This window comes from Podarcis erhardii (genome assembly GCF_964252035.2).
Source record: "Podarcis erhardii genome assembly, chromosome: 9".
In the NCBI taxonomy this organism is placed as follows: Eukaryota; Metazoa; Chordata; class Lepidosauria; order Squamata; family Lacertidae; genus Podarcis; species Podarcis erhardii.
In genome coordinates this window covers 64,022,069-64,049,875 of record NC_138512.1, presented here as the reverse complement: position 1 = coordinate 64,049,875, position 27,807 = coordinate 64,022,069, and the positions used below count along the sequence as shown (strand labels likewise).

Sequence of the window (27,807 nt, the reverse complement as noted above, 5' to 3'; positions counted from 1 at the left end):
AGGGAAATAGTCCCTCTGTCATAGGCTGGTTGGACACAGAGGAATGGTGGGAGGAACCACCAAGGGAAGAAAGCTCAGAACTAGTGGAGTGGTAGTGGGACAACGATGAGTGGTCTGAGGGAGAAGAGGGAGAAGACTGGGAAGAGGAGGTGTTGGAAGCTGAAGAAGCAACAGGGCTGAATGAGCAGGGAGAGTCTGTGACATAGAGAAGACAGAATCAGAAGCTGCAGCTGAAGCAGGAGAGTGGGGCGAGGGAGGTCAAGAGGCAGAGATGGGTCAGGCTAGTGAAGAGTCACAAGTATCTCCCGCTCCTGCCGCAACAAGCTCCCCTCCCCATCTGACTCCCAGACCCAGGAGAGGTATGAAATGGGAGGAGCAATGACAGGCTGCATGTGGGCTTCGTCTTTGGTTGCTTGGGGAAAGCCCTGGAGAGGAGGGGACTTTCAGTCTCGGCAGCTGATTTTCATGGAGGAAGACACACTAGGAATGAGCTGCTCTGCTCAGTAGGCCTGACACTCATCCAAGCCTGTGGAAATTGTGTTTTTTGCTAATAAAGAGTTAACTCCATGTTTGAATGGTGTGATTACTGACTGGCTGTTGTGACACGTACCAGGCTTTGGGAAGCCCCTTGCAAATGTGGGACTTGGAGTTGTGGATGTGGCTGCACTCAGTCTCCCGGCAGCGTAAAGCTCTGATTTTGCTAGTTCTGGGCCAATCTGTCCATTTATGTCTTGGCAAGAGGAGGCTTCCTTCACATCTTCTTTGTCAGCAGCTCTGTGACATGCTCTGGCACCCGGAGGCAGCTACGCTCAGCAGCATGCATGGAGTAACAGTAGATTGATTTGTTTGACAATGTACAAACAAGCATGCACTTTCCCCAGCCAGGAAACAAAATCAGAGAACTCTCATTGCAAAGTGGGCAAGGGATGTTGCATGCCCTTGAAACGTTTCTCCTGCTTTAATGCACATTTGTCCAAATTATGTATTTATTATTTCATTTCTAAACAATAATGTTTTGGAGGTATGGAATTCATCAGGAATTTCGAAGCGCTGAGATTTGTGGAGAGGGGATTTACACCGACTGACAAATGGATTTGAATAATTAGGTTTCTTATACAGGGGAGACTCTGCAGCAGCTCCATAGAGCATAATGGAAATTGGTTTCTTGAACTTTCACTATTTTCCCATGCAAGTGTACATGTTTACAGACTCAGGGAAAATAAATAGGGAGAACTTGGGGGGCGGGGAATAGAAAAAGAAAAAGAAATACATTGTGAATGGGTCTCCCCACTTCGGTGATTCACTGCCCACGTAGGAGACTTAGCATAGGTTCTGATCTGGCCTGTAGGAAGGGGGAACTGGGTCGGAAAGGCCTTTTACATGCTCACCCTAAGCCCCTCATCACCTCTTCCTTCCTGTTTTGTTTATGTTACACTGCAAAGCAGCCTGCATGAACTCAATGCTCCCCAGAACTCCTTGAGGGCACCTGATTAGCAACCCCTGATGTGAAGTGACATGTACTGGATATCTGCGTCATGTCACTGGTTGGTCATAGCTCAATGGCAGGGTATCTGTTTTGCCTTGCATCTAAAATGACATGGGTGCGCAGACTGCATTTCTGGCTCGCCAGCACAAGGAGCTTCAGCCAGACTTTGACAACTTTCACTGTCTTGCCAGAGTGGTGCATGCTCTAGTTATATCCTGCTTGTACTACTGCAATGCGCTCTATGTGGGGCTACCTTTGAAGGTGACTTGGAAACTGCAATTGATCCAGAATGCGGCAGCTAGACTGGTGACTGGGAGTGGCCGCCGGGACCACATAACACCGGTCCTGAGAGATCTGCAGTGGCTCCCAGTACGTTTCCGAGCACAATTCAAAGTGTTGGTGCTGACCTTTAAAGCCCTAAATGGCCTCGGTCCTGTATACCTGAAGGAGCATCTCCATCCCCATCATTCTACCCGAATACTAAGGTCCAGCGCCGAGGGCCTTCTGGCGGTTTCATCGCTGTGAGAAGTGAGGTTACAGGGAACCAGGCAGAGGGCCTTCTCAGTAGTGGCGCCCACCCTGTGGAACGCCCTCCCAGCAGATATCAAGGCAATAAACAACTATTTTACTTTTAAAAGACAACTGAAGGCGGCACTGATTCCTGGACCATCCGTGGGCCAGATTTAGAAGGCAATTGGGCCAGATCCGGCCCCTGGGCTTTAGTTTGCCTAGCCATGCTCTATGCCAGGTTGAATTTTATAAACTCTTACCTTTTATTCAAAGTTAAAGGTAAAGGGACCCCTGACCATTAGGTCCAGTCGTGGCCGACTCCGGGGTTGTGGCGCTCATCTGGCTTTATTGGCCGAGGGAGCCGGCGAACAGCTTCTGGATCATGTGGCCAGCATGACTAAGCCGCTTCTGGCAAACCAGAAAAGCGCACGGAAACACCATTTACCTTCCCGCCAGAGTGGTACCTATTTATCTACTTGCACTTTGACATGCTTTCAAACTGCTAGGTTGGCAGGAGCAGGGACCGAGCAATGGGAGCTCACCCCGTCGCGGGGATTCGAACCGCTGACCTTCTGATCAGCAAGTCCTAGGCTCTGTGGTTTAACCCACAGCACCACCTGCGCCAAACTTAATGTGCCCCAAATGCTGTAGTTTTTCTTCTTAGGGGAGTCACTCCATCCCCTTGATCATTATGGGTGCTCTTTTCTGAACCTTTTCCAGTTCCACAATCTCCTTTTTGAGATGAGGCAACCAGAACTTTAGACAACATCCCACATGTTGTGCTCTTTTATCTCTGGTCGGGGACAGAGGGTGGCACTAGGGAGGGAAATGTCGTCGCGCCACTCCTTGGTGTGTGGAGTGCCGCAGGGCGCAATTCTCTCCCCGATGCTTTTTAACATCTTTATGTGCCCCCTTGCCCAGATTATCCGGAGCTTTGGGCTGGGCTGTCACCAATATGCTGATGACACTCAGCTCTATCTGCTGATGGATGGCCACACCGACTCGACCCCGAACACACTGACCAGATGCTTGGAAGCTGTGGCTGGATGGTTTCGTGGGAGCCGATTGAAACTAAATCCTTCGAAGACAGAGGTCCTATGGCTAGGTCGGGATGGCATGGGGATGAGGGACCAACTCCCTTCTCTTGCGGGGGCCCAATTAGTTCCATTGCCTTCCGTTAAGAGTTTGGGTGCAATCCTTGACGCCTCCCTTTCCATGGAGGCGCAGGTTACAGCAACAGCCAAGGCAACATTTTTCCACCTTCGCCGCATCAAGCAGTTGGTCCCTTACCTTTCCCGCCCCGACTTGGCCACAGTGATCCATGCGACGGTCATCTCCAGGCTTGACTACTGTAATTCGCTCTACGTGGGGCTGCCCTTGAAGCTGTCCCAGAAACTCCAGCGGGTACAGAATGCTGCAGCGAGGCTCCTCACGGGGTCTCTGCCATGGGAGCATATTCACCCAGTGCTTTTCAAGCTGCACTGGCTCCCGGTGGAGTACAGGGTCAGATTTAAGGTGCTGCTTTTGACCTTTAAAGCCCTTCACGGCCTAGGACCCTCGTATCTACGAGGTATGCCCCATGGAGAGGACCCTGGTATGCCCCATGGAGAGCCTCAAGGTCCATAAATAACAACACCCTAGTGGTCCCAGGCCCTAAGGAAGTTAGATTGGCTTCGACCAGAGCCAGGGCCTTTTCAACACTGGCTCCGGCCTGGTGGAACGCTCTGCCTCATGAGACCAGGGCCCTGCAGGATCTGATTTCTTTCCGCAGGGCCTGTAAGACAGAGTTGTTCCGCCTGGCCTTTGGCTTGGAGCCAATTTGATTCCCTCCCTCCCTCTCTCTCTCTCTTTTTTTTCTTTTCCTTCTCCTGCGATGAGGCTACATTTTAATATTTTAATGTTCCATTATTTTAATGTTGTATTTTATTTTTGTTTTTAAGTTGTAATCATTCATCTTGTTTTTATTATTGCTTGTAAGCCGCTCTGAGCCCGGCCTTGGCTGGGGAGGGCGGGGTATAAATAAAAATTTATTATTATTATTATTATTATTATTATTATTATTATTATTATGTGGTTGCACCCTAGATTTGCCATTTTTATATACGCTTCACCCATGTGTATGCTCTGGTAGCAGTACCAGGGGTCCCTGCGTTGGCAATGCTGTCTGAGGGTGATAGAACTGCCCTTCTTAAGCAGAAAATAAATCGCCCGCTAATAATAAATAAAGCACTTTAATTTATTTCTCTATAGCAATTGCATTTGGTTTCTTCTTGTATAGAAACTGAAAAGGGAATGATTTTTGTATGAATAACATCTGTAATTGCTAACCAGGTGGAGAAACTATATATTGTTCATTTGTTTTGCACCCATTTACATTAATTTGACATTGTATTGTGCTCAGACTGAGCGCTAAGAGATCAGCAGCATATAATCCTTCATTAATCATACTCAGCAATTAAATGCTCTTTTAAAAATACTGTGTTTTGCTCATTATTTGTCTTTCTGTAGATGCTTCCAGTATCATCCTCACAATGGCCTGATCAAAATCAGCCTCTTCTCCCCCGCCCCTTAGCCGCAAACACAGACAATTAAGGGCCCTTCTGAAATGCTGCCTGCCAGAGAAATTAATGAATTAAACAATGCACTTTAGCTGCTTTTGTCCCTTTAGCCAATAAAAAACCTGGAGTGACTAGGGAATCAGATCCATTGCTTAAATAATTTGTGGGCAGTATTGAAACCTGTACGAACAATGGACATAATGAGATTAGAGTTGGTGCCCGTGGTCCATTGCCTTCTATCTGCTGCAGTAAAAAAAGCAAAGTCTTCGCCACTTTGAGAAAAGGGTATCGCAGTTCTGTAAAGACAAAGGAATGAAATAAAAAGACGCTTGTCTCTCGACCCTTAGGAATCCTTGATCCCAGAAGTGGCTCCCTGCAGACAGCTTCACAGTTTTAAAACTTAAACTTAAAACTTAAACATCACTTAACTTGAACTAACTGTATTCAGTTTGGGTGACTATAGGGAGGATGGCTTGTCCACCCTCTGAGGCTTATGGTAATTTTTATTTTTATTTTTAAAGATAAGTCTTTTAATGTCGGCATTAAGCGTAATGGTTACAGATTTAACAGTCTCGCAGGCTACAAGACCCTCTGCTTACATCTTCACAGTTTGAAGGCAGAGATCAGACTAAGACAGTTCCTACAGTTCAGTTCAGGAGCTGCGCACGTCCAGGTAACATTCTTCAACATGTCCTTGCACCTGATGTAAACAATCCAGGCTTTTATGAGGGTGCTGTTGAGATTGGTCACCAGCCCTCTGGAGTGATGTGGGAAGACTCAGAAGCGGGAGAGCAGCCAGACATTGGTATTATTGGTCACAAGAGGCTGCCAGGTATAAGACTGAAGGAAAGAGGAGAATGTAGGATAAACAATGGTGAGTAAGGAACCAAAGACTGGAAGGGAACCACCCTAGGATCTTCAGGTGAAAGCCAGTATAGAAATTTAAAAATAAACATTCCTTTGGGTATCCCATGTGTTGGCATGGGAATTTAAAGTGCTGTCACTTTCGGGACCCGTGACAGGAGGTGACTCAGAAAACCTTTTATTTATTTATTATTTTTTAAAAAATTTTGGTTCAGTGTTAGCATTACAATTTCAATTTTATTGCAAGTTCAATTTCAGTTTTGTTGTTCTTTATTCTAGAAGAAGCAAATTCAAGACAGAAATCATGCCAACTCTCTTTTTAGGTTCTGGTGTGCTGAAATAATTTTTATGGAGATATTAATGTACTGAGACCCCACACCATGGTGACCACGCACACACTCTGTGACTCTAACTGTGGTAACTAAAAAAAAAAGAAAAAGTTAGAGAACTATTGTTAACACAGAATCCTTTGGCCCCATGCATATGATTGCACAGAAGAAGAAGTGTTTGGATTTGATATCCCGCTTTATCACTACCCGAAGGAGTCTCAAAGCGGCTAACATTCTCCTTTCCCTTCCTCCCCCACAACAAACACTCTGTGAGGTGAGTGGGGCTGAGAGACTTCAAAGAAGTGTGACTGGCCCAAGGTCACCCAGCAGCTGCATGTGGAGGAGCGGAGACGCGAACCCGGTTCACCAGATTAGGAGTCTACCACTCTTAACCACTACACTACACTGGCTGTTTCTCTCCTGGTGTGATTCCCTTGCTGCTCAGAAGTAGGTATGTTTGAGACAACCATGTAGGTTGCGAGGGTCAGTCATCTGGGACTTTCCAACCTGATGGCTGCCTTCCATCCTGACTGCTTTCTTTGTTCAAAGGACGTCAACAAAGTAGGAAAGTCAAAACAAAACAAATTCCTTCCAGTAGCACTTTAAAGACCAACTAAGTCAGTTCTTGGTATGAGCTTTCGTGTGCATGCACACTTCTTCAGATACACTGAAACAGAAGTTTCCAGACCCTTCTATATAGTGAGAAGGTGGGGAGGGGTATTACTCAGAAGGGTGGTGGGAATGGGTGATTGGCAGATAGCTGTGATGAGCCTGCTGACGACTCTTAACGACTGCAATAGGTCTTACAGGAAAAAGCAAGGGGTGAAAAGGTGAAAAATGGCTTTGTCATGTATAATGAGATAAGAATCCAAGGTCTTTGTTCAGACCAGGTTTCTCCATGGTTTTAAGTTTGGTGATAAGTTGTAATTCAGCAGCTTCTCTTTCCAGTCTCTTTCTGAAATTCCTTTGTAGTAAAACAGCTACTTTGAGATCTTGTATAGAATGTCCTGGGAGATTGAAGTGTTCTCCTACTGGTTTCTCTGTCTTGTGATTCCTGATGTCCGATTTATGTCCGTTTATTCTTTGGCGTAAGGTCTGGCCTGTTTGTCCAATATAGAGAGCTGAAGGACACTGTTGGCATCTTATGGCATACACAATGGAAAGTAAAGTAGGAAAGTGTTCACATCCTGTTTTCAGATGGTTTCTTATGCACCAGTTGGTGCATCTGTTTTTAGAGCTCTGGGAGCAAGGGAAACCAATCCTTCTCGCCACTGCATCATCCTCATTTGTATACTGCCTCTTCCCAGCGGCAAACAGAGCAAGCAGGGTTCAGCTTTCTGCTCATTCAGCCAAGTCATTTTTCCAGTTTTCGTGAGAAACACTGAAGGTCTTCCCAGAGAGATTCTGTCGGGATTGCTTGTATGATGATAAAAGCAGAGCCGATGGCATTATCTGCTGTATTATGCACGTTCCTTTGCTTCCTACTAGAATGGAGAGAGATTTCCATTCTGCCTTCCATCTGTGTTGGATTGCTAAAGGATAGCTGGGATGTGTAATACAGAAAAGACAAATGGGTGAAGAATTCACTGTCCAATGCATCTACATGGCAACTGAGGATGAAAAATAAATGGATATTCAGTTCCCTCCGTGAGCTGCTCCTTTTGCTCATTTTTCTTTACCATTTTGGAGATAGCTGAATAACATGGTGGAGGTCCAGGAGGGGAAGAAATGCGTAATATTCTATTTGGAGTTTGGGAAATGGTATTATCTCATAATTCTGAAGGTATATCTATTTCACATGTCCCTGTGTTGCTTCCTCCATGGATGGTGGACCTGTAGAAGTTGCCTGACTTCAGCTTCTGTGGGAGCTTTTCCTGCAGCACATCAGCTCTCTGTAGCAAACATCTGGATTTCATGGAGTTGAGTAATGGTAGCCTGGCGGGTTGATCAGCCCTCAGCTGGGAATGATGGGAGTTGCAGTCCAACAACATCTGGAGAGCACCTGCATTGACTGCCTTTGGCTTACTTTCTCCAGCACTGAAACATTGCTGTGCAACCTGTTCTTAAGTGATCAAGCAACATTATAATCAAATGCTTGTTTGCTTTTGATGACTTTTGAAAGCTTGTTTTCTTTAGTTTAAAGTTCTATAAAAGCGGGGGCGGTGGACGGTGGGAAGGGAATCAACTTTGTGTTTTGCTGCCAACGAAGCTGAAACCTCAATAGAATCCACCTCGGGCTTTATTCAAACATCACCAGTGGGGTTTTTTAAAGATTAGCCGCCATTTCCAGCCTTCGCCTTTCATCTGAAGCTTCAAAATTGCTTTACCCATTCTTGATCTTTGTAAATCCTGACACTGTCTGCTTATTAGAAGGAAGCGCATAGATCGGGATTTACAGACATTTAACGCAGGATCAAGGAAACACACATCTGTGTGTGATTCAAAAATGGTCTGCTTTATCCTTGTGACTAGCATTTTGAGGTGAGATCCCTCAAAAATAATTCAATGGTCACAGCCCAGAATTTGAGATTCCCCCCCCCAAAAAAAACAGCATACAGCCTGTTATGTGTGACTATACATTCCAAGTAGGGATGCAAGAATTTCCTTTGTGTGCCCCAAAGGGACTCAAAACTTTTGCATATGCTTCAAGGAAATGCACATGCAGGAGCAGTGCTTTCTATGGCCCCCAAGTGAGCTTATGCAAAATCTTTGTGGGTTTTGGAGTACCTGTTCCTTCTTCTGCCACCACCATCGCCAGGGACCTCCCAACTTAACCTAGGGCAGAGGAAGCGGGAAATCATGATGGCGGCTCCAGCTCCTCAGTGAATCCTTTCTCCCCACTGAGGACTGGGCTGGGATATGTCCTAGTATCTTGCTAAAGCTCTCCAGGCCAAAGTCACCAGTTTATATTGCACCATGGTGATTGACAGTATAATAATGATGGTTAGCTGAAAAAGATGCTTCTCATTGTGAAGATACACTTGTCCCGACTGAGGGCTGTGCTGTACAACTAGATGTCCATGTGAGCAGAAACTTCCCTGTCTATTTCAGTGTCAGGAAAATGGCCCTTTGTCAATACAAATATCAGGAGGGAGCAAAGTTTTGACTCCTGCAAGCCTTACCTTTCATTACCTCCCTAGTGCATAGCCTTCAACTATACCTATTTTAACAGGTACACTGCTTATTTTCTCACTATGTGCAGTGCTTGCTAGTGTGCACTGAATTCTCACCTTATACTGCAAGTGACCTGCCAAGTGTGGCATTCAAAAAGACAATTTTGAATGGGTTGTACTGGGGTTTTGTTTTCGTGTGTGTGTGTGTGTGTGTGTGTGTGTGTGTGTGTTGCAAGTGTGATCAGCTTGAACATTGAAAAAGCTTTGCATTTGTCAAAGAGACGTTACATCACACACAAATTAAGTATTTGTAATGTCTGCATGAAAGCATGCTTTCTGGATTTCAAAGCAATGGAACAGTCTATTTCAAAAATGTTCTGTGGGAGCGACAGTGTCTCCAGCATTGGCCTGTGTATTGTGTGGTCTTGCTCTTTCTGGATTGTACTACCTCAAAATACAAGTGAAGGAATCACATACTGGAACGTTTCCCACATAAAAATCTATCTGGATGTAGAAAAGTAGTGTCAGGGAAGAGGCCGCATTAGAGGTTTTTCTTCCCCTGACACTCTAGCATTCTACTGGCAGAGACATTTTGATGCTGTGTTGTATCTGCATTTCCTGTGGTACAGGCAGTGTTAGGAGGTGGCATATGATATTTCTGAACACGGTGCTTGGCCCTCATGTTGCTCGGCCCTCAAGAAACTTAGTTGGGAACACAGTTATCTGAGATCACTTGTGTGCATGTTTGTAACTTACAAGGAGAGAGCATGTTTTCCCTCTCCTGGCTCTTCTTTTGTCTGCGTTCCTGATAGATGGTGTTTATCCTCCATAAAATGTGTGCAGCTCTGTCTCAACATATGGACAATTCATTAGAAGAGTAAAATCTTCTATGTAAAGTGCTTTGCCAGCACAGGCAGCCTCTTATTTTATGAGTGGAATAGAGACCTCTGAGGATCATCCTTTCCAGAGTTACGTTCCTGTAGGACGTAACATGACACGGTGCGCTCATAAGTCCTGACGAAGGTTGGAGCTGCAGTTTTCTTTCCCCTCGGGGCTGTCATTCCGACTTCTGGTTCTGTATGCGTAAAAATAATTATGTCCTTTAAAAAGAAAACACCAGAGGGAATCCATGGTGTCTTGCGTATGCTGAATTAAAACCGGCAGTGTCAGCAGTTAAAAGAAAGAAAGAAATCTTCTGTGGCCTTTTTTTTTTTTTTTTTTTGCTGAAAAAGCAGCATTTTGGGGTGCTTTTTTCAACCAGGAATGTAGCATGAGTGGGAGAGCTGATGCAGTCCAGTGGTACCTCTGGTTATGAACTTAATTTGTTCCGGTGGTCCGTTCGTAACCTGAAACCGTTCTTAACCTGAGGTACCACTTTAGCTAATGGAGCCTTTGGCTGCTGCTGCGCTGCTTGCACGCGATTTCTGTTCTCATCCTGGGGCAAAGTTCTTAACCTGAGGTTCTACTTCCGGGTTAGCGGAGTCTGTAACCCGAAGTGTTCGTAACCCGAGGTGTTTGTAACCTGAGGTACCACTGTATATCATAAGAGCTGGCAAGCCTCTGGTTCAGGTTATCCCTCAGGGAAGACTCCATTTTAGGTGGTCTCATGTGAGCGCATGTCTATGAAGCTCGATATCCCATCTTTATTTCACGCATTAAGGCTGACTCCAGGTTGCAGTGGGGGGTCTAGCAAAATCCTAGAGTACCTAAATGTAACATCGCTTGGGGCATTAGAAATCAAAACTGCAGCTTGTACTGGGCTATGTTGAGTATCCTAGGGCAGGCAGCGATGCTGGTAGGTCCTGCCAGGACCATTGGAAGACCCAGTATTTGCTCCAGGGTCCCGGGTTCCCCACCAGTTTTGATAGGGATAAACACAGGTTAATGTTTTGGCTGTTAAATCCAGAACTCTCCCCAAGCTCTTGATCACCATCCTTCCGTTTCACCATCTCTATTTCCCTTCCCTTCCTCTGATGTAAAGTCTCTGCTGTTATGTTCACACCATAAAGCAGTATGATACCAATTTTTAAACAGTCGTTGCTTCCTCTAAATAATTATGGGAACTGTAGCTTGCTATGTGTTAAGTTGTGGGTGAACATATCAGACGACACAGCGATTCTTCAAACAGCTCTTGTTTATTCACAGGCCAGAACAGAACTGAACTGAAGGGTTCAGTCAGCCTGCTTATATAGAGCTCCACTACAACGTAACTGTAACAATTTTCTAAAACTATCCAATCACTGAACGTCACTTTCGATCCCTTATTTGCATAACTATCTACAGTATCCCCCTGCTGGCCCAGGGTGAGAACTTCAGTACATAACACTATGGGTGCTGAAAGTTGTTAGCAGCTCACAGAGCTACTTTTCCCTGTGAAGAGGGATTGTTTGTTAAACCGCTCTGGGGAGCAGGGGCCACCTAATAACTCTCAGCTCCCTTAATTCATCATAGAAACAGAAAGCAGCCTTGAAATGCCTTCTGAAACAGGAAAGTGTTTGTCAAGTGGCTGGAGTCCAGCAGGGAGGCAGTCGTGTCGATTCTCTGTCAGGAGTGTACAGAGTTCAGTCTTAGTTTTATGCTTACAGAAGCACCATCAGAGCTCTACTCTCCCGTAGCCTGCCCTGCCTGAGATCAGTGCTTTTGTAAGGTCCGCAGAAATAACCTATGAAGTGCACGGAAGGCTTGAAACAGCTACATGAATGCTGATTATCTGATGCATGCAGCAAACACCCAACTCTTTCGAAGCTGAAATGCTGCAGTTTGATTTCAGCAAAAGTTACAAGATGAAATTCGTGGAATGAAAAAGGCTGTGGAAAAATGATTACATTCGAATTAGCAATTGTTCAACTGGGGGGGGTACACTTGCAGTCAATAAATGAGTTGCTTTTGGGGTGTTGGTTAGTGTCTCGTGCTCATTCAAATCCTTACTTAGCTGGGAAGCTCCCTGGGTGATCCTTGGGATGCCAGGGTCTCGCTGGTTCTATCCTCCTCTTAGGAGCTTTTTAAAATGAGGATATTTAAGATGAGGATTGCAAAGCACTGTGCACAGTGAAAACCACCATAAAAATGACAAATAATGATGGGAAATTGGAATATGAAAAGACCTAACATAAAGTTAATTTCTTCAGTGGGAAATAAACAGACTCCAAAGCTTATGTGTGATTATTGAGGCAATTTCATTTTTTTAGCTGTGGCAGTTTGGGCTGGATATTATTGTTATGTGTTTTTGGTTGCAGGGTTTGTGGGTGCCTGGATTTAGCAACTGCTGAAATTTAATCAATGCTTGGAGAAATAAACTGGAAGTCAGACCCTTAATAGCTGGGCTTAGCTTCCCATGTCCAGGCAAGCCTGACAATGGCCAGAGTCGTTAAGCAAAAAAGAAAAGAAAAGAAAAGAAAAGAAAAGAAAAGAAAAGAAAAGAAAAGAAAGGGGGGGCAGGGAGATGGGTGATTAACAAAGCAGAGAATCTGTGCCAGCTGGGAAATGGGTGAGCTCAGAATCAGGTAGAAGAGCAAAGGCGAGTAGCAGAGTTTCAGGACTGCAGTTTGCCCGGTGTGCTCTAGGAAGAGGTTTTCAGTCAGTAAGTGGTGATGTAATGGAGAAGCAATCTAGGTGGCTGCCTAGTGCAAAGTTAGGAGTTATGTGACTGGGAGAACAAGGCAAGCTGCAGGGCAAGAGGCAAGATGTCAGATGTCTGCTTGAACCCAGGACTGAGCCTATGGGAGAAGCAGGACCCTCTTGGAGTGCTGTGCTCAGGTTGTATACATGTGTAAACAAACCATATATCATAAAGACACCACAGTCTCCTCTGTGTCTCATTTCCAAAGGAAACATGAACCCTGGGTAAGCGCCTGGAATCCTGAAATCTCTCACTGCTGTGGAGATTGTGTTGGCGTGCAACATAAATTATGTTTTTAAAGCTGGCCTTCACAGCTTTTATTCAGCCAGTCGAGACAGCCCACCAGACATGTACTGTTGCCCATCATTCACTTGACAATGTCTGTAGTTTTGCAATCCTAGGGAGGTATCAAAAACAGGAATTTTATTGAGCCCTGGTGGCCTCCATACATGACTGGTGCGGTAAGTTTGGCTTGGTAGACAATATGTTATACAGCTTATTTCTGGCTTTAGTTCTCAGATTTAGAATTGACTTTGAAGATCGTTGGGTTTGTTTACATGGGCATTTTATAGTTCTGTCATTTTCTTTGACCTGTGGTTTCGCTGTCATCCTCATCAACCTGTGGTTTGTTTAGACAATCGAAGAGAGTAAATAGATAGCTTGAGCATGTAAAGAATTAATGTTCATTTAAATGTGCGCTGCAAAAGCCCTGTTGTACAAGGGATAAAGCAAGCCTTATCTGAAGGTGGATTTCATATCATGACAAATTGTGGTGGTATGTTTGGAATGAGTAGTTGAAAAGCAGATTTTATTTTTTTTTAAAAAAAACACCTTGTAAAATAAATTGCTTTATTAGAAAGATTGGGAAGATTTCCTAGTTGCATATTTTGTTTTCTTTTTTAAAACATCAGTTTGATTAATCTGTATTCAAATGTACCTGTTAGAATTCAATGCTGGCTGGGGAGCAGCTCTCAGGGGCGAGATGAAAAATGAACTTACAGTACTTAGGTAGAGACGCACACCATTTAACTTTATAGAGCCTAGTTTTCCTGGTTTCCTCAATAACTCCCTTATGGGTTCTCTCTTCTATAGGCCCGTTGAAAAAGTGCAAATGGCTCTAAAACAGCCTTTGCAAAACAGGCACTGCCTGCTGAAATTTTGGACTACAAGCCCCATCAGCAACACCCAACACAACTGGGCAAACAGCACAAAGCATCTGGAGGGGAGCCTGGTTGGCAAAAGCTGCTCAAGAGAATCAGAAAGCTGGAGTCTCTCCATTTCTTATTCAGTTCTTCATGGATAGCTGCTCATTTTTTGATTGACTGATATGTAAAGTTAACTCAGTGTTTCTCAAACTTGGGTTGCCTGCTGTTGTTGGACTACAAGCCCCATTGTCCCTGACCACTGGTCCTGCTAGCTAGGGATGATGGGAGTTATGGTTCAACAACAGCTGGTGACCGAAGTTTGAGAAATACTACGTTAACTGTAGACATACTTTCAAGGTGTAATATATGAATACAGTCGTCCCTTGGTTCTTGAATTTAATTCGTTCTGGGAGTCCGTTCGGCTCCCAGAACACTTTGAGAACCAAGGCGCGGCTTCCAATTGGCTGCAGGAGCTTCCGATTTGGCTTCCGAAAATCATTCGGAAAACTCACTTCCAGTTTTTTATCGTTTGGGAGCCAAAACACATGAGTTTCAAGGCATTCAGCTTCCGAGTTTCCACTGTATCTGAATTTCGCTGTTTTCTCCTGAGTCTGAAAGCAACAGTAACACATCTCTCCTCTTCTCCACTCATACAGATTTTAACATAGGCTGATCCTGGCCAAGGAATTGAGGTCCTGATGGGGGACTCAGGATCGAGGCGTTCGATCATTGTGTCCCGGCTGCCAATATTCAGGAGAAGTATTAGCCGGCGGCACGATTCCCTCCCGTCCTCGCCAACTTCTAGCAATACCGTTGGTGTCCATAGCTCTTCTCCCTCCAGCACCAACTCCAGCTCAGGTAGCACCGGCAAGCGCAGGAGCCTCTTCCGCACGCCTTCCATCAGCTTCCACCACCACAAGAAGGGGAGCGAACCCAAAGCCGATTCTCCAGGGCAGAACGTGGGCATTTCAAATGGTGCTCAGTCTGGCCACGGCACTTTGCAAAAGCTCGGTTTGGAGGAGCACGTGAAGCACAGAGGGAGGCATTCGGTCGGCTTTGGGAGTTCTCGGAGCAAGAAGATCACCAGGTCTTTGACGGAGGACTTTGAGAAGGGGAGGGAGCCCTCAACCAATAAAAACGTCTTCATAAATTGCATAAGGTCTGGGAAGAATGAAGGGGACGACTCTGGCTTTGCAGAGGACCAAAGCAGGGCCTCCGTTAAACATTCCTCAAGGAAACTTCTCCCCAAATCCTTCTCGACACACTACAGGTTTTCAAAGCCAGTCCCTCAAAGCCAGTCCATTTCCTGCGTGCAGCCATCTTCTTGCTTGTTGGACATTAAGCCCAGTGTTGAAAGCGAGCCTGTGTCGGCAAAGTCTTCCTCTCCGTGTTCTGCTGACATAATAGAATGTGCAGGCAGTTCTTTGCAGTCGCCGCTGCTCTCTGCTGACCTGACCACGGTCCAGACGCCTTCCGAGTTTCTAGCACTGACAGAAGATTCCGTCTCGGAGGTCGACGGACTGCCCAACTGCGGGAATTTGCACGGGGAAGCCTTTGTCCACAATGTTTCTACCTCTCAAATCTTCCTCAATCCCATTACTGCTGCTGCTGCTGCCACTGCTCCTCCTCTTCCTCCTCCTGTTCTTTTAAGGAAGATGGATCATGCAGAAAGTGTTCCTCATTGTGCTGTTCTATCGCCCAGAAGTCACAGGGCCAGAAGTGGACTGCTCAATGAAAATAGTGCCATATCTGAAACCCTCGATTCTAATCGAAACCATGCAAAAGTATTATTTCAAGAGCTTCCTGCTAAACAGACCAGCCATCCCGAAGAAGCAAACTCAGGAGCTGAAGCACAATTAAAACCCTTTGTCTTAAACCAGGGGGAAGTAACTGAATGTTTCCCCAAAGCACAGGGACTACCTAGAGACCAACAAGAAGTTAAAGCACCGGAACATATTAGAGAAACCATCCCAGTAATTGAGTCGAAGATTATTCCTTTGTCTTCAGAACCGCAGCCTTTTCAAGCCCAGCAAGCATATGAAATAAAAGGTACAAATAATAACTTTTCTGTTGTCTCCTATATAACTGGGTGGAAGTTTTGAAGTATATTTAAATGGCATTCAGCTAGGGGCTGTCGTCTAGGCCTTTGGTGTCTGTGGGCTAAAGTTCCTAGAGAAATGTCAAATGAAGGAATTATGGTAATTTCCACCTATAGGCTGTGGGTTAAACCACAGAGCCTAGGACTTGCTGATCAGAAGATCGGTGGTTCGAATCCCCACGACGGGGTGAGCTCCTGTTGTTCGGTCCCTCCTCCTGTCAACCTAGCAGTTTGAAAGCATGTCAAAGTGCAAGTAGATAAATAGGTACTGCTCCAGCGGGAAGGTAAACGGCGTTTCCGTGTGCTGCTCTGGTTCGCCAGAAGCAGCTTAGTTATGCTGGCCACATGACCCGGAAGCTGTACGCCGGCTCCCTTGGCCAATAAAGTGAGATGAGCGCCGCAACCCCAGAGGCTGTCATGACTGGACCTAATGGTCAGGGGTCCCTTTACCTTTACCACCTATTATGGCCCTGGAAGACTTGGCATGCTGCACTTTTGAAATGGCACTGAGTAGTGGATCAATATTATAGAAAGGCTGATTTGCAGCCCAGGGCCCAGATGGACAAAATTATTGTGCAGTTCTGGGGTGGAGAACCTGTAGCCTTCCAGGTGCTGTTGGACTCCAGCTCTTGCCAGCCCAAGCCAGCATGGCAAATGGTTGAGGCTGCTGGGAACTGTAGACCAGCACCATCTGGAAGGTCGCTGGTTCCCCACCTCTGATCTCGTGTGAAAGGGTGCACATTCAAAATAAGACAAAATACTTAGGAGGAGCATGGGATGGGAAGTAAATTACTATTCCTATGGCTTTCACCAGAGTGGACATTTTCTGCACTGCACATTTCTTCCTTCTCTCCTGCCTCTCTTTCTGTCTCTAAGATGCTGTGAGTTTGCATTACCCCTTTCTCCTGATTATTACTGGAGTCCATTTTGTCACCAGTTCCTGTCAAGATACTGGCATATTTTATGAATGTGTAGAATTTAAAGCATTCGCTTGATTTACTCGCATTTTACAAAATTCACTGCGGGGAGGGAAAGGTTTTTGCAATACTTTATTTTCTTACACTTAGAGAGGAACAGAGGAAGTTGCCTTATCCCCCAGCTGAATGGCAGTAGCTATCCAGGGTTAGAGACTAGGGAAGCTGGGGATAGAACCTGGGACCTTCTGCACAAGAAGTAGATGCGTTACCACTGAGCTACAGCTGTTCCCACTGAACCATGGACTTTTGTCTGATTATCTTCCATCATGGAACCCAAGGAGGCATACATGGGTGTTTCTAGGGGTCACCCATCCAGGAACTGGCCAGACCCAGACCTGCTTAGCTTCAACAAGATGGCAGCCTCATGTGCCTTCAAACCATACCCTGGGACCAGTACAACCCCTCTTGCTTTTTGTTGCCTTCTCAGGAAGTGAATTATATAATTGGCCAATTCACCCAATCCTTCAGCATGTATTGGTGTCCCTCCTGTACATTTCTTGTCAGAATGCAGTGCTGTGGGCCTCAGTCAAGATTCAACCTTCCACAGCTAACTTCAGAGTAACATGGTTTTGAGTTAAAGAAATGTTCAATAGCTTTGTGGCATGTGTGCTGACTGCATCTCTCCCCTCCCCCCCTCATCCCACAGTGAATCTTGCTAGTAGTTTTAGCCCATACCGAGAAGGAAGATTCATAGAAAAACGCCTGAGATCCTCTTCAGAAGGCACTGCTGGGAGCAGCCGGATGATCTTGAAACCAAAGGATGGCAACCCAGAAGAAATGAACAGCTTGAGAAAGCAGAGAACGGGGTCTTCCTCATCTAAAATGAACAGCATGGTAGGTTTGCAGTACTTTAGCATTTGGGGACATTTTCTTCAGGTGATCATTGTTTCTTTCCCTCTTTTTCTTAGTGACAAATGGGAAGTGGGGAAAGTGACAGCTAATGTGGTATTGAAGTTTACAAAGCAATGGCAGGGTCAGGTAGTGCTCACAAGACGTAAAATACAAGTGGAAATCTGTAACGAGGTTGTGAACTCCCTTTGTCTTTGCTGTGCATGTTTTGAGCTGCCATCGGTTCAGGTTATAATGCTGCCAGCTCCAAAGTTGATTTTGCCACTGTAACTGGCTCTGCTCCAGCTCTGAGCCTGACTCTGTCTGTGGACCTCCTGCCCAATTTCCTGAATAGGAGTGTGAAGCTGGGGAACACACCACATGGGATCAGATTCGTCTTCTTTATTCCTTTAACAGGTACATGTGCCACACAGAAAGGTGCCTGGGGTATTGAACAAGGTGCCACATTCGTCAAGGCTCAAAGGCCAGTAAGGGACCCATCTAGCCAATAGTGCAACCACGCTTAGTTCAAACAGACAGAGGTGCTACATGCTCCGAGTTCTCACATATGGGAGGTGGGAAGGCGGCCGACCTTGGAAAGGGGTTGCGCTCCCCTGGAAGGAGCAGGATCAGAACTTGGGAATGCTCCTGGATTCAACACTGTCACCCTTACTGGCCAGGAGCGTGTTTTTTCAGCTCTGCCTCGTTTGCCAAGGGACAACTCTGTCAGGCAGAGACAACTCGGCCAAGATACTCCATTCTCTGGTAACTTCCAGATTGCATTACTGTACTGTGCTCTACGCTTTACCTTGAAGCCAACACAGAAACATCAATGGGTTCAAAATGCAGCAGTCAGGTTACTAGCTGGGGTTCCCTCTAGATCTCCCAGCTGCACTGGCTGCCAGTTAATTTCCAGGCCCAATTCAAGGCACTAAACAACTCAGATACCAAATACTTGAAAGACTACCACTTTCCCTACAGACCCTCTTGGGTGCTAAGATTGGCAGAGGGGACCCTGCTGGTAGCTCCTCTGCACTCAGAGACAGTGTGTGTGTGTGTGTGTGTGTGAGAGAGAGAGAGAGAGAGAGAGAGAGAGAGAGAGAGGAGAGGGCCTTCTTTGTGGCAGCCCCTAAGTTGTGGCACTCCTTCCCCACAGTGGCTCATCTGGCACCATCACTGTACAGCTTCTGGTGAATGCTGAAGATGTTTTTGACACTTGAGGGGTGTATATTTTTAGGTCCACCTTATTTCTGTGATTGTAAGTTGTTTTAAGTTGTTTTAACATTCCAACTCTCCCAGGGACCTCAGGGTGAATGGTGGGCAATGTAGCAATATTAGTAGTTTATTAATGCTTGGGCCATGGGCTACTCAGATATCAGATAAATAGGTACAATGCAAGAACCAACAGTATAAAATACTGCATAAAATCACATTGCCTCCTAGAACCATATAAAAACCTACATCATAACGATACTACGTAAATCACATGTAACATATATAAACCTTACATATTGTAAGGGTGAAGTTTAATACAGATAAAAACATTAGTTTTTTAAAAAAATATTATGGTTAAATAAGAGCACCCTGAAAGCAGCCAACTGCAATCTCATTAATACCGTAGCTCTTTCCTGGATTTCCATTGCAGCTAGGGCAAAAAGAGAGACCTTGTGAGTTACCCTAAGACCAGTGCCTGACAAGAGGTACAAAATCTTTTCTGGAATGGTATTGGAATATAGTGGGTAATATAACAACAACAACAGAATACAATAACATAACTAAAGCTAGATATGACCAGTGATCCATCTAGTACAGCACCCTATTTTTCATACTGCCCAACGTCTCTGGGAAGCACCCAGGCAGGGAATGAACACAATAACCTCTCATTATTGCTCCCCGACAACAGGATGATTTGGAGGCACACTTGTACTCTGCCTGCAGGTTGCCGGCAGCTATCATTAGTAGTAGTTGTGGATAGACTTTCCCTCCATGAATTTTATTAATAGTTTCTTTGAGCCATTTAAACTCGTGGCCAGCCCCCGTGTCTTGTGGAAGCAAATTCCATCACTTTGTCTTGTGTGCACCATGAGCACCTTACTACATTGAAGCATTTGTTGAAGCCTGGAAGGAAATGTTGAATACAAAATGGACTTGAAGACCTTTGGAAAGTTGGGAGAAACAGGAGGATTAAACTAGCCCGCAGTGGAGTTTGATGTTTTTCCTGAAGAGGGCAGCATTGCCTTTATTTTAATTTATGTTTACTTTTTTTTTAAAAGCTATTTTTGTAAATATAAATACAGAAGCTGGAGTTATCCAGTTCTTGGTATCTCCGAAGAAGGTGTTTTGTTCTACGAAAGCTTTGCAGCAAGTGCTCGTCAGGCACAAATGAAAGAGAGCCCTTTAAGATCCTATTTGTTTTGTTTTGTTTTGTCCTTGTCACTGGCAGTAAGGGATGGCTCCCCTTTGCCTTGAGCGGAGAGGGAATAGCTAGATCCAGAAGGACTGATAAGATAGCAGGTCTTGTCGGAATGTTAAGCTAGAGAGCAAAATGGGACCAATGTTGGATAGGGGAAGACATGAAACAGTGTCTAATGTGTTCTTTCTCAAAACGTCTAACCGATTGAAGTCTTCCTTCAGGAGGGCCAGCCGTTTTGTATATAGCCTCGGAACTCGAGCTTGGATGCACAAGCATCAAATGAGAGTATGTGTTTGCAATAGAGCCCTCTGTGCCGGTTGTCCATCATAACCTAAGCTTATTGCTAGGAGATCCAGAGACTGATCGAGTCAATTTCTATGCCGCCTTTCCACAACGATCCATGCCCAAAGCAGTTTACAACAAGCACACACTTATTACACTAAGGAGTTTAGGTTGGAGGGGAGCCAGCAGGAGAAAGCAGTTTGCAAAACAAATCAATAAATTAAAAGAAGACAAGAACCAACATTTTAGCAAACATAAATTCGGTGTTACAGATGAAACAATTCTGACTTACATATATAAACAGAAAGTCAAAGTTGATGGGTGTGGGTCTTATGACACTTCAGGGAGCCTTGGCAGCTTGGCTTAGATATGGTTCAGAAGTGGGAGAGATCCCTGTAGCAATAAATTTATGACTCCTGTGCAAGAAAAGACCATAGGTACCATGAAATACTCTCCAATGCCATTCACTCCCACTCCCCAATTATTCAATCTATTTATTGGAGTCTTTTACTTCCTGTTTGCTTTTGGTCATTATATCACGTGGATGGTGGTTGGCATTTCACAACACCTGCTTTCAAAAGTTTCTTCCCCACTTCTCTCCAAATGGTTATCCCTGCAGTAATTTACCTATTCCACAAGATGTCAATGTTACTCTTATTTTCTAATGCACATCTCTCTCAGACACCGAAAGCTATACACCCTCAGCATCGGAGAGAAATGTGTGTGAATTAGTTAGTCCAGGCAAGCACAAATGTTATCAGTATGAGCTTCTCCACACACATGGATTTGAGCTTTATTCCAGTTATTTCCTCTATCTGTCTATTTATCTGAAGGTATGAGTCAAGTTTGCTTCCACAACCTGAGGAGAGAAGGATTGCTACTTATTTTAGCTCAGGCTTTGCAGATCCAGCAGGGAAGTAACTAATGGGGTCCTCCCAACATGGATATGTTTCAAAATAAAGGCAGCGTACAGGCTTGGCATCAGCAGGTTTGCAGGTTTAAAAAGGAAATAAAAACACACAACTGGCTCCATCTGGCTGCCATATTTGTTTTGGCCAAATAAGTTAGTTTAATGTAATCAAGGAATGTAATGTAATTGAGGAAATGGCCGCCACCTACAGCGATCTGAGGACAATCTGAGGGCCTCATGCCTTCATGAGCAGCCTTCCAGGAGCAACATGTCAGAGGTGGGCAGAGCCAGTGGTGAAAAGCAGGCAGAGCAAAGGATGTAATTATCACCTCTTGTACATTCATGCAGATGTGAACAAGTCAGAGGTCCGTCCCCCCATCCTTCCCTCCACCCAGTCAAGCAAGCAACATTATTATTATTCAAGGACACATTCCAGCCAAGCTAAAGCACTTGGAGGAAGGTACAAAGCAGGACTGATGAGGAGTGTGGCCTGGTGAAGATATGTGGCAGGGGGAGAGCACTGAGGGCTAGACAGAGAAGCTTAGGTAAAGGTAAAGAGACCCCTGACCATTAGATCCAGTCGTGGCCGACTCTGGGGTTGCAGCGCTCATCTTGCTTTATTGGCCGAGGGAGCCGGCGTACAGGTTCTGGGTCATGTGGCCAGCATGACTAAGCCGCTTCTGGCGAACCAGAGCAGCGCACGGAAACGCCGTTTACCTTCCCGCCGGAGCAGTACCTATTTATCTACTTGCACTTTGACATGCTTTCGAACTGCTAGGTTGGCACAGAGAAGCTTACAGGGCCACATTTAGCCTGAGATGCTCCACTGTTGCCACCAAGACACTGGGCAGCCTGTCAACACAGGAACATAGGAAGCAGCCTTATACTGAGCCAGGGTATTGGTTCCTCTAGCTCAGTATTGTCTACACCAGGGTTTCCCAAACTTGTGTGTGTGTGTGTGTGTGTGTGTGTGTGTGTGTGTGAGAGAGAGAGAGAGAGAGAGAGAGAGAGTGCCTCAGGCTGTTTTTGGACTACAACTCCCATCATCCCTAGCTAGCAGGACCAGTGGCCAGGGATGATGGGAATTGTAGTCCAAAAACAGCTGGAGACCTAAGTTTGGGAAACCCTGGTCTACTTTGACGGCCAGTGACTCTCAAGGGTTTCAGGCAGGAGTTTTTTCTACCCCTGTTGGAGTTGTCAGGGATGGAACTTGAGACCTTCTGTGTGCAAGGCAGATGCTCTCAAGTTGCAGCCCTTCAAATGAAGAACACATTAAAATAGAGGACTTTCCCTCTGCTCCTTCCATCAGAGGATGCTCTTCTGTAAAGGAGGGCACATGGCCACCCTAACATAACTTCATTTCCCTGCCTGCAGCCAGTCTGCTTTCTTTCAGAGAGGGTGCTGTGGTTCCTGGTTAGGATGCAAGCTGTCACAGCTGCTTTGCTATGAAAGGCTGAGCTGTATATTATCTGATTGAGAACAACGCAGAGCTTGTAGGCAAGCAGCACTCTGGACCTCATTTATTTAATTCAGCACAGGGAGCACTAACTTTCAGGTGTTATTAGCATAAAAACACTGCAAAACAGCGGCCTGGGACTTGAGTGCTCTATGCGCTTCTAATTTTAAGGTCAACTCAGCCAGCAGCATTAACACTGAAACGCACTCTCTGGAAAACAAGAGCCTCTAGCCGAGTAGCGTTATTGTCAAAAGTCAGATCTGCAACACTTCGAACATTACAAAATTCAAGGTGGTTGGTGGCATTATTTGATGCGAGGGTTGTACTCTGCGTGTTTTGAAACTGCAACAGGAAGCCTGTGGTGGAGAAGGGCTGGAGTGGAGTGGGACAGCACATGCTTTGAATGCAGATGGACTCAGGTTAAATCTCTGGCATCTTTAGGTAGGGCTGGGAAATACTCCTGTCTGGAAATGTAGAGAGACACTGCCAGTCAGGGTGAAAAATCCTGGTCTAGAGGGACATATGGTCTGACTGGGTAGAAGACTGCTTCCTAGGTTGAGGATTTCGGCACAATTCCATCTCTACTTCAGATTAAATGTAGTGTTTTATGTTTCATTAGCTGTGTAGTCATAGAATTATAGAATTATAGAAGGGATCGAACCTGCAACCATGGCGTTATCAGCACCACGCTCTAATCAACTGAGCTATCCAGTCCTGTTTTCAGCTTCTGCCAAGGCCTTAATGAGGGTTGCACACACTGGTGGTTTTGTTCCTGAAAGGAATCACAATCCAACCCATCCATGAGAATAATCAAGATAATTCATTTGGGCATGGCCGGTGGTACTTTTGACACATACGCTTTGCTCATAATTGGTTGGTATTTTAACCCAGGAGGTGTATAAGCTGTTAGTACAATTTATGCAGCTGTAGTGGATTTCCTCAATAAGCATGCCACTGTGATGTTTTAAGTGACTTTACTTGGTCGAACAGTGGCCACTGGAGAACTCACAAAACTGGAGTCCACAGGCCTATAAATTACCTCTAAATTAGCTTTACACATGCAGAGAAATGAAGTCATGTTCTCAGAGGGAAAGCATGCCTGCAGTATCAGAAGTGGGTGGTTGATTCAGCCAGAAGAACAGAGTGCCTACTATCTATCAGGCTAACTCAGTTTTCCCTGTACAAACATTCTTGACATATTCTTAATACAGTCTGAATAATCAGATTCTCCTAACAATATCCTTAATGCCGTCTGAGTAAGGGGAATCATCAGTTTCTGCTTACACAACTATGGCGCGCTACTGTTCAGGCTGCTTATAACCACATCATGGAAATCCACACCAGCATAAAACTGATGGTGATTCTCTGCCATGGTTAGAGTTGGGTGGGTTTGGCTTAGCAAGTCAGTTTTTCCCTGTCAAAAACAAACAAAAAAGTAGCAGGCAATTGGAGATGAAGAGAGACAGTATTAAGAAAGAATAATATCCAGAAGGGAAGTTACATAAATATAGTTTGTCAGAAAGTAGAATATGTTTTGCTGGCCACCTTTCCGTATTCTTTACAGGTGTGTTATTTGGATGGACACAGCAGACCAAAAGAATTAGAGAAAACAGTTTGTAGAAGGGCCACTGAGGCAGACCAGATTTCTAGAACTGAGAGGCAAAAAAAAATCTACCAATTTCTCAGCAGATTTTGCAAGTGCAACAAGCTAACATTGAGCAGGTTAATATTTTATCCAACAGGGAAGTCTGAGGGCCATTTTCCCACCAGCTGGTAATATATGCACTGTTTGCAATAAAACCTGACAGTGGCTTCTGCAGGAAGCAATCTGATTTTGCTATGGTGTGCATAATGGCATACATACCTTCTATGTTTTCATTATTCACATCTGAAATGCTTTCCCTTGGAATGGAATAGAGATGTGCTGTTTCTGTCACCCCTTCGCAGGACAGATCTGACAGGTGAGGCAAATTGATCTCATTACCAGAGACAGATTTTAAAGAATCATTCAAAAGGAAAAGGGGTGGGGTAGGGATAGAGAAGGTAATGTAATTTCAGAGAAAATTTTGTACCACCTCACCACTGTCTTTCTCTATGCCTACTAAATGTAGAACCCAGCTCCCCCAAAGGGCTTCACACAACATATAAACAACTCATGTTATTTAGTAAAAAATACTTCTCAGAATACTTTTTTCTGGGAAGATTTATGAGCTTATTTGTGTGTGTGTATGTATATATGTGTGTGTGTATATATATCCTGTCAGAAACCACAATATAATGCAATCCACAATTCAGCCAAATTAAAATATTTGTAAAACACCAAGACTGGCACAATAACAATTACAAAACAGCCATCAGAATTAAAACATCAAAATACCAGAAAGGGGAAATATTCAGCCTAAGGCCTCTTAAAGCAGTCATCTAAAACAGTGAGGGAGATTTGCAGCTTATTGGCAAAGCATCCCACAAAGTGGGCACCTAGATAGAAAAGACCCTAGATATGGTCACTATCAAGCAGGCCTCACAGAGTTGAGGGATGTGTAATCCAGACCTCAGATGGCATGTGGGGAGGCTTATGTGGAAGAAGGTGGAACCCAAGATATGCTGTTCCCAGCCATTAAGTGCTTAACACATTAAGTGTGTTAACATCATTAAGTGGTTAACATCAACACCTTGAACTGGGTCTGGAAGCAAAGTGGCAGAAGACTATTGATGGCTGCTAACCATGATGGCTGTGATCTGCCTCTGCAGTTGGAGGCAGCAGTGATTCTGAATACCAGTTGCTGGAAACCACAGTAGTGCTCTTGTGCTTGAATCCTCCTTGTGGGTCCCTCCCAGTCATCTGGTTGACCGCTGTGAGAACAGGATGCTGGACCAGATGAACAATTGGCCTGATCCAGTAGGCTTTCCTTATGTCCTTATGTTAGACTTCATCATAGTAGGTGAACCAACTAGTAGGTGAGCCAACTAAACTGGGGTACATGTCCTCACCACACTAGCTACCTGCACCACGTCAAGGGGTATCCCCAAGCTATGAACCTGAACTTTCAGGAGGGTTGAAATCCAGAACATTTTGTACAACAAACCGAAATCAGTCAGTCCCACCCAACAGCTTGTTCTGCCCCATCCTGACCTTCACAGCCACCAAACAGCGGTTCACTGCTTTGGTTGCCTTCCTAGGATCAGATGAAAATGTCAGATAAGAGTTGGGTGTTTTCTCGTGCCAAACTAATTGGCACTGAATTTGGTGGCTCAGTAGTCTAGAATGAAAGAAAGGCTGCTTCAAGGACCAGGTCAGAGAGGTTCTGAACAGTAAGCAGTTTTGAGGCAAGGAAAGAAGGGCTACCCTTAGGCTATTCATATAATCAGTTATCAGTAATCAATATGTTCACATATGCTCACACATAATCAGGGCTTACAGTATTTTTATAATCCATTTTGAATCAAAGGAAAGCTTTTGCCTTAGCTAACTGCAAACTGCTTGGAACAGCAATTTTAGAACCGACCTTTCCCCTAGAAACATCCTTGTACCCTGAACAAAGGGGAAGACATGAATCGGAGACACTGGTACAAAATCCCCCTCAAATGCAGGCTAAAATAATCCACAAGAACAGGAAGGGCCAAACCACAAAAACTCCAAAACTCCCTGTTCTGTCAGAACTGGGGAAAAGGTCAGATTGTGCATCATTGTACATCATTTGTGCAGACAACGGAAAGCAGAAGTTGGGAGTAGAACTCTGCGCTTGACCAGGAGCCGTAAGCATGGCAAGAAGCACGCTAATTGGCTAATTTTCGCTGGCGTTCGTGACTGTCTCATGACTGTCTCATGATCTGTGATTTGCTGAGGTATAAAGACCTCAGGATTTGTGTTTCTCGGGGTCCCAGTCTTTTGGAAGAGATTCCTACTGGGTCCTTATTGCTTAGCAATAAAACCTCACCTTGTCTTTCTCCAAAGCTGTGTCTGCCTGATCCTTGTTCACTCTAAGTGGGTACCAACTATACTTTCACGTGCTACAGTTTCACATGCTCTTCCTCACTTCCAAGGGAAAAGCGACCTCAAAACCAAGTTGGTTCCAACTGACTCTCCAACCAGACAGATTTGAGATGGGGGGGGGGGGATGCTGGCTGTCAAATGCTGCCAGTACCAATAAGCTGTGACAACACTGCTCAGCATGCTGGTGCCTTTGCTATGCTTATTTTTCAAAGAAGCAGAGATACATGAATACAGATCTTGAATGTACATGAAAGGAAGATCCATCCACCCAGTTATGGTTCATTAATCATCATAAGCTCTTTTCTTCTTTTTTCCTTTTTAAATAAGAAGGGGCAAGGCATGAAGCTAGGATGTTGAGTTTCTGGGCTGTGCTGAATATGCTGCTTTTGACTTGGACTCCTTCGCATTTCTACAGGTGACAGAAAAGAACCGAAGCAGGGGTGCTGTGCTTGCATATATTGGGGTGGGGGTGGGGATGGAGAAGCTCCAATAATGCACGATGTCTTGCATAGCGTTCGGCGTTCTCAGGGGCCTTGCATAACAAAAAAGTGATTGTGGCATTATAAAATTTTGTCAAGTGTTACACTGGTTTCTTGAAGCATCTTTATTGCAGCACTGTAGGAGGCCTGTAAGGTCTGTTGGCTAAAGAAGTTCAAAGACGTGCAGTTTTTCAACGTTATTTATTTTTATATCCCTTCCAGCAGAGTGTTGGATAAAAGGGCTTTGAGATACTCTGTTCTCTGGTTTTGTGTTCGTGTGCCGTTTATGTATAGAGCTAAGCCAAGGTTCTACCTCCTTGTCTTTTATCACTTCCCTGCAAGCTAACAGAAGGAGCTGCCAGTCCCAAGTCCTGCACCGGGCTACCTGGTGTGCCAAAACGGAGCCACGAGTCCATGACAAAATGCACCACAGATACTTTGAGAGGAATGGTGGTGCGTGTTTTGAAGTGTGGTGAACCAGTTCATTGATTCACACTATATTGAAATGGAAATGTGTCTTCCGTTTCAGCAAATCATTGGTTACTCACGTATTGAGCAGTGGCTTAAATTGCTTTATGCTCGGTTCATTGTTTAGGGGATATGAATACATAGCTGGGCTCCTGTTAGCTCTTCAGATTGTGTGGCAAACTGATGGAAGAGTCTTAAGGACCCTGTTAGTGGAGGCGGAATACAGTTCATTTCTGCATCAAGAGAACGAATTTTCAGGGGGAAGCCTTTGAAATTTT

At 45.0% G+C, this 27,807-nt stretch overlaps 1 protein-coding gene across 6 annotated transcripts in view; it reads left to right on the top strand.

The window, feature by feature from the left end:
• Window positions 1-27,807, top strand: part of CCSER1 (coiled-coil serine rich protein 1) — a 715,014-nt gene that overhangs the window by 113,044 nt on the left and 574,163 nt on the right. For all 6 annotated transcript variants that reach the window (XM_081876745.1, XM_081876744.1, XM_081876746.1 and 3 more), the window contains 2 exons: window positions 14,281-15,673; window positions 17,346-17,533. In XM_081876745.1, coding sequence (XP_081732871.1) covers window positions 14,323-15,673; window positions 17,346-17,533 — 1,539 coding nt within the window. In that variant the 5' untranslated portion in view covers window positions 14,281-14,322. The remainder of the gene's footprint in view (window positions 1-14,280; window positions 15,674-17,345; window positions 17,534-27,807) is intronic.